The sequence below is a fragment of the Corticium candelabrum genome, chromosome 7, assembly GCF_963422355.1.
Source record: "Corticium candelabrum chromosome 7, ooCorCand1.1, whole genome shotgun sequence".
NCBI classification, from domain to species: domain Eukaryota; kingdom Metazoa; phylum Porifera; class Homoscleromorpha; order Homosclerophorida; family Plakinidae; genus Corticium; species Corticium candelabrum.
Genome location: NC_085091.1, coordinates 5,480,184 through 5,487,222, shown reverse-complemented (window position 1 = coordinate 5,487,222; position 7,039 = coordinate 5,480,184). Strand labels below are relative to the sequence as shown.

At 45.9% G+C, this 7,039-nt stretch overlaps 1 protein-coding gene across 1 annotated transcript; it reads left to right on the top strand.

Annotated features, from left to right (window-relative positions):
* The first annotated feature begins 1,097 nt into the window (after nt 1-1,097).
* Nucleotides 1,098-5,155, top strand: LOC134182346 (uncharacterized protein K02A2.6-like). Its single transcript, XM_062649747.1, has one exon. It carries the CDS (start codon nt 1,098-1,100, stop codon nt 5,058-5,060), a length of 3,963 nt encoding a protein of 1,320 aa, XP_062505731.1. The 3' UTR covers nt 5,061-5,155.
* Nucleotides 5,156-7,039: the final 1,884 nt, after the last annotated feature.

Here is a 7,039-nt window from a genome sequence, read left to right as displayed (position 1 = left end):
CATACTGAAAAATCACCTTTCAGTGTGTCATTATTTCTACTGTAACTTTCTGCAAACAAAGCAATAAGAAGATCTTCAGAGCTGCTCAAATTCAAAGCTGCCTGTAGAGCTTTTCCTGGGTTGAATATTGTCTGAGACGTAAGAAAACCAAACGAGTGTGAACTATTTTGACATTTGATGGTAGCTTCCATATAACCATATAATGTAGAACTGCTACTCCCTAAACCAGAATCATCTTTACAGATTCGAGACAAAACAGTTCGGTAAGCACCAGTATTGGTTCTATCCTCTTGATATGATGTAAAGTAAACAAACTGTCCGCTTGTGAAGCTCTGTCGAGGACGAGATTCTATACCCATGCGAATCCAGTTATTAAAATTGAGAGAGCCTAGTTGCTTCAACAAATCATTTCTCTCTAGACTGACGACATTCATGACTGGTTTGTTGACCAGCTGCAGTGAAGAACGATCTCTATAGGTAGCAACATAGAGAGCAGAATCACCATGAGCAGTAGAAATTAGTGCAGCTGTGCTCAACGTTGCCTCCGTACCAACAAGAATAGGAACGTGTACACTAGCCGATTTAGAGAATACTTCCAGTGCTGAAATCAAAATAGAGGAAATATTCTCTACAGAATAGAAGTTGCACTCTCCACTTACTACACTACCACAAACAACGAGTGTGTCAGAAGATACAGAGCTCGTCTCATTGAGCAAAAACAACTGATTGTGAAAATCAGTTAGCGTATTCGAGTCATGGCAGGTATTCACGGGCGGAAGATTCCACGCCCTAGGAAAGCATCTCCCATCGCTGTGTTTTGGCCCAGTCACATGCTCATCTTGCTTCACCAGCGAGTCTGATAGACGGTAGATCCTGTTGACTGCCGCTACGTAAACATCTCCAGTCTGCGGGTGCACAACTATTTTCTCGACTCTCTTATTTCCGGAGAAGGTAGGTGTAGTGGGCGTTCCCCAATACGGGATACTAACTACGGGTACGGGCATGCGTAGTTTTGTCTTGAGTTGTGTTCAGTCAATAGACCACGTGTCGGCAATCTCCGTGTTGAACCGCAATCACTTGATACTACATGGTGACAGATGGCGAACTCGACGTTTCCGTTGCCAACGCCTTTCGACTTTACTCATCCAGAAGACTGGGTGAGGTGGATCAAACGATTCGAGCGGTACCGAGAAGGCACAGGGCTGGACAAGAAGGAAGGTCCGACACAAGTCTCTACATTAGTCTACGCAATGGGAGAAAAGGCTGAGGACGTACTCACGTTGCTAGCATTGTCAGGAGAGGAGATGAAGAGCTATAGCGAGGTAAAAGTGAAGTTCGAGAGCCACTTCGTAAAGAAGAGAAACATTATCTACGAACGAGCTCGTTTCAATCAGAGATCCCAAGGAGAGGGTGAGCCAGTAGACGCGTTTATAACATCGCTGTATACTCTAGCTGAGCACTGTCAGTTTGGCGTATTGCACGATGATCTCATTCGAGATCGTATCGTAGTTGGTTTGAGAGACTTGAAACTGTCAGAAAGATTACAGCTAGACCATGAACTTACGCTGGAGAAAGCAGTAGTGTCAGCTAGGCAGTCAGAAGCAGTGAAACAACAACAGAAAACGCTACGCAGTCATTTCTCAGAGGAACCAACGGGCGGCACACTGGGCAAGGATGTCAGCGCCGTTGAGAAGGGTAAGAAGAAGCCAACCGAGACAAGGACTACAACCAGTTTCAAGGAAACCTGCGGACGGTGTGGGCGTACGCCAGGCCACAACAGGGCTAATTGTCCCGCACGGGAAGCCAAATGCTCAAAGTGTCAGAAGATAGGCCACTATGGCGCACAATGCCGTAGTAAGTTCGTCAGTGAAGTCGTTTCTGATACTGATAATACTGAAAATGGGGTTTTCCTCGGAGCTCTCACTGCGCCTGGTAGTAGTAGTCCTTGGATGGTCTCACTTTTGATCAAAAACACACCAGTACAATTCAAGATAGACACGGGAGCAGACGTTTCCGTCATACCGGCAAAACTGTTCTCCAGGTTCAACAAACAGTGGAACACAACCCTTACAGCACCTGATAGGAATTTACACGGTCCCAATAAGAACCTACTGGATGTTACTGGTTATTTTGTCTGTCGCTTACAAAAGGGAGAATGCAGTGTAGAGGATAAAGTTTACGTGGTGGAGAACCTCAGTAATCCTCTTCTGGGACGACCTGCTATTGAGAAGTTGAACCTACTCTCCAGAATCGAGTCTGTGCGTTCAGATAAGCTAGTTCCATCCATTGTTACAGAATACTCAGATGTTTTTCAAGGGTTGGGAAGCCTTCACGACGAATATCACATATGCCTGAAAGAGAATTCCAAGCCATTTGCCTTGAGCACACCTCGTCGGATTGCGATACCCCTCTTGCCTAAAGTCAAGGAAGAATTGTCTAGAATGGAAGCACTCGACGTCATTTCCAAAGTGGAGGGACCGACAGACTGGTGCGCGCCGATGGTAGTGGTACCCAAGCCTAACGGTACCGTCCGTATCTGTGTTGACCTGACAAAGCTTAACCAGAGTGTGAGAAGAGAACGACACATCCTTCCGTCAGTAGAAGACACATTAGCACAGCTGGGAAACGCCCAAGTCTTTACGAAACTGGATGCCAACTCAGGGTTTTGGCAGGTGCGTCTTTCAAAAGCGTCATCTCCGCTGACTACATTTATTACTCCCTTCGGCAGATACTGTTTTCACCGGCTACCCTTCGGCATTACGTCGGCGCCCGAACATTTCCAAAAGAGAATGTCCCAGATTTTAGAAGGTCTGGAGGGTGTCGTTTGTATGGTTGACGACATACTGGTATTTGGGGTTAACCAAGAACAACATGACCAGCGACTTCGACAAGTTCTCACAAAACTTCGCGCAGCTGGAGTTACATTAAACAAACAGAAGTGCGTCTTTTCAGTCCCGTCAGTGAAGTTCATTGGACAGATAGTTAGCCAAGGAGGAATTCAGCCTGATCCAGAGAAAGTCAGTGCTATCACTGAGATGGCTACCCCAAAGAACGTTGCAGAACTAAGACGGTTTTTGGGATTAGTCAACCATCAAGCCAAATATGTGAAAGATCTTTCTGAGATCACGGAGCCTCTACGTGCGCTCTTACAACAAAAGAGTCACTGGCATTGGGGTGGACCGCAAAACGAGGCATTCGAAAGAATCAAACGAAAGATTACTACGGTACCAGTTCTTGCTCTGTACCACCCAAACCAGGCAACTATTCTGTCTGCTGATGCATCGTCGTATGGGTTAGGCGCTGTACTACAACAGCAGCAATCAGACGGTAAATATAAGGCTATTGCTTATGCATCTCGATCGATGTCAGAAACAGAGCGTCGCTACGCGCAAATCGAGAAAGAGGCGTTAGCTGTAACTTGGGCGTCGGAGAGATTCCAGCATTACCTGATTGGAAGAGACTTTACTATAGAAACGGATCATAAACCTCTGGTCCCCCTGCTAGGATCCAAAGGTTTGGACGATCTCCCGCCAAGGATTCAACGGTTTCGAATGCGTCTTTTCCGATTTTCGTTTTCTATACGTCACATACCGGGGAAAGAGCTTGTCACTGCGGATGCTTTGTCTCGACAACCAATCCTAACTCCGAGCAAGGTGGACCAGATTGTAGAAGAAGAAGTCGAACACTTCACGTCTTTATTCTCTGAGACATTACCTGCATCAGAGAAGAGACTTGAAGAGATCAAAGTGTTGCAGAATGAAGATACAGCTATTAGTCAAACGAAGACATATGTGACAACCGAGTGGCCAAAGTCGCATCTACTTCAAGGAGAGTCCAGACTTTATTGGAACCTTCGTAATGAATTACATATCCACGATGGACTGCTTCTCAGGGGATCTAGAATAGTCATTCCACCCACAATGAGAGCAGAAGTGTTACACACGCTCCACGGTAGTCATCAAGGAGTTTCCAAATGTAGAGAGAGGGCCAAACAAGCTGTTTGGTGGCCAGGGATCAGTACACAGATTGAAGCTTTAGTCGCCAATTGTGTTACGTGTGCGAGAGAAAGGAGAAATCCAGCTGAGCCGCTAGTCTACACACCTTTTCCAGCATACCCATGGCAGAAAGTTGCTATGGACCTGTTTGAATGGCGTGGTCGTCCGTACCTACTAGTGATTGATTACTATTCACGGTATGTGGAAATTGCTTTACTTTCATCTACAACCTCTCCAGCGGTCATTAACCATCTGAGGTCTATCTTCGCTCGGCACGGTTTCCCGGAAATAGTTGTTTCCGACAATGGGCCTCAGTTTTCGTCAGAAGCTTTTAGACAGTTTGGAAAGGAGTGCCAATTTTCACATGTGACATCCAGTCCCGGCTTTCCGCAAGCCAACGGCGAGGCAGAACGCGCTGTTCAAACTATCAAGTCCTTGTTACAGAAGAGAGACGATCCCTATATGGCATTGCTGTCATATAGATCTACGCCCTTGCACAATGGATTCAGTCCAGCGGAGCTCCTAATGAGCAGGAAGCTTAGAACGAACGTCCCAATGATTCCTGACCAACTGAGACCGAGAGTTCCAGATCTCAGTGCTCTTAGAAATACTGAAGAGAGAGCAAAGAACAAAATGAAACAAGATTTTGACAAACACCATAAAGCAAAGGATCTTGCAGTACTCCTACCGGGAACGAAGGTGTGGGTGCCTGATCAACGCCAGTATGGCACGGTAGTTGCATCAGCTAGTCCAAGGTCCTACATAGTTACCACACCACAGAAGCAAGTCCGTAGGAACAGAAGAAGTCTGAGACCAATAACCTTAGAAGAAGGAGCTTCACAAACATCAACAGAGCAGTCTCAAGACGTAACAAAAGAAAGCCAAGTACCTTGTGAAGATCAACCAGTGTCACGGAGTAGTGTACCTGTTCAGCAAGGGGCAGAGACTTCAGAAAAACCAGACTGTAGTGTACGGGTGCATGAACCTAGAACGTCTATTATGGACAGTCCAGTAATTACGAGTTCGGGTAGAGTAAGTCGCCCCCCTCAAAGGTTGGACTTATAAAAGGGGGAGATGTAGTGGGCGTTCCCCAATACGGGATACTAACTACGGGTACGGGCATGCGTAGTTTTGTCTTGAGTTGTGTTCAGTCAATAGACCACGTGTCGGCAATCTCCATGTTGAACCGCAATCACTTGATACTACAGTAGGAAGCGAAACCACAGATGAAAAGAAAAGCAGCGCTACGAGTGAAAGCTTTAGTTGAAGCAAAGCTATTTGCATTGTTGAAGAGCTAGTAGCGTGCGTTAGAGTAGAGTCCCGGAACTATTTGGTCATTTCCTAGAGGCTATTACTACACGTTCGGGCCTGTACCCCCAACTTGCTCCAACTACGGGTATGGGACTACCCGGAAAGATCAATCAAGATTGTGACTGTAAAGATGAAATCCAGTCTGCTGGATTCTTGTTTGGTATATTTGATCTTGATGGAATTAGAGAATTCCTAGCAATACACGAAGCCAAATCCATCGCCTCACAGGCAAGTTTGATTGATGCAAGAAAGAACACATTGTTTGTCGTGCTGACCCTTGCAGACATATCCTTGACATGAACTTCACAGAAACATGCATGCACGCACATGTATACACATGTATATATATATATATATATATATATATATATATATACTAGTATACATGGCCCGTCCTTCGTACGGGCAAGATACTGTAGTGTAAAGATAGGTCTATGGACACGTCACGTGCAATCTTTGTTGCGAGGTCCCGGATATTCTGAATGAATTCGAATCTTGCTCTTCGCGCTTGTTTCGATCGAAATCGACACACTCGCCGTGCAGCGCTTGCTGCAGTAAATGTGTAGTTTGGATTCGGTGCAAATGCAATCAGAATTTGGAGAGAAACGAAAGTGATAGAAGAGTAAGTTTTGTCGGCAAGAGATATTCGATCACTCGAAGCTTTGCGAAGGACGACGATACATACGGTCTGCACAGGACTGGTGCGGGCGTGTGTTCGAATGAACCGGAAGGTGTAGCGTTTGCGTCATCGAGTAATTTTAGGCGGGGGTCGACCCCTTGAGAAGGGACCCGGTGCATAATTTTTTTTAATTTTATTACGCAAACCTTCCCCTGTGTGCGCCGAGTGTGCATGCCAATTTCCGTTGCGAACGGACAAAAGACGTGGCCGCCAAACGCGAACACACACACACACACACACACACACACACACACACAGACAGACAGACAATTTGAGCTTTATATATATACTAGTACACATGGCCCGTCCTTCGTACGGACAAAATGCTGTAGTGTAAAGATAGGTCTGGACACGTCACGTGCAATCTTTGTTGCGAGGTCCCGGATATGCTGAATAAATTCGAATCTTGCTCTTCGCGCTTGTTTCGATAAAAATCGACACACTCCCCGTGTAGCGCTTGCTGCAGAAAACGTGTAGATTGGATTCGGTGCAAATACAATCAGAATTTGGAAAGAAACGCAAGCGATAGAAGAGTAAGTTTCGTCGGCAAGAGATATTCGATTGCTCGAAGCTTTGCGAAGGACAGCGATGCATAGGGTCTACACGGGACTGGTGCGGGCGTGTGTTCGAATGAACTGCAATGTGTAGCGTTTGCGTCGTCGAGAAATTTTACACGTGGGTCGATCCCTCGAGAGGGGACCCGGTGCAATATTTTTTTTTATTTTTTACGCAAACCTTCCTCTGTACGTGCCGATTTCGGTTGCAAACGGACAAAAGACGTGACCGCCAAACGCGAACATACACACACACACACACACACACACACACACACACACACAGACAATTTGAGCTTTATATATTAGACTAGGATCCATGGCCCATCCTTCGTATCATCCTTCATGTCGTAAACCTCCATTTTACGGCCAAACTGTCGTCAAACCGAGAAGCGCAGAGTAAAGATCAGGTAATAGTTGTATGCGTTTGTTACTTTTTACAAGAGAATCGCAAATCAAACGAATATATCGTTCTACAAGAAGCCAAGCGAAGGTCCCAT

Excerpts from the sequence above, each read along its gene's own strand:
- LOC134182346 (XM_062649747.1), top strand. The coding sequence starts at position 1,098 with ATGGCGAACTCGACGTTTCCGTTGCCAACGCCTTTCGACTTTACTCAT.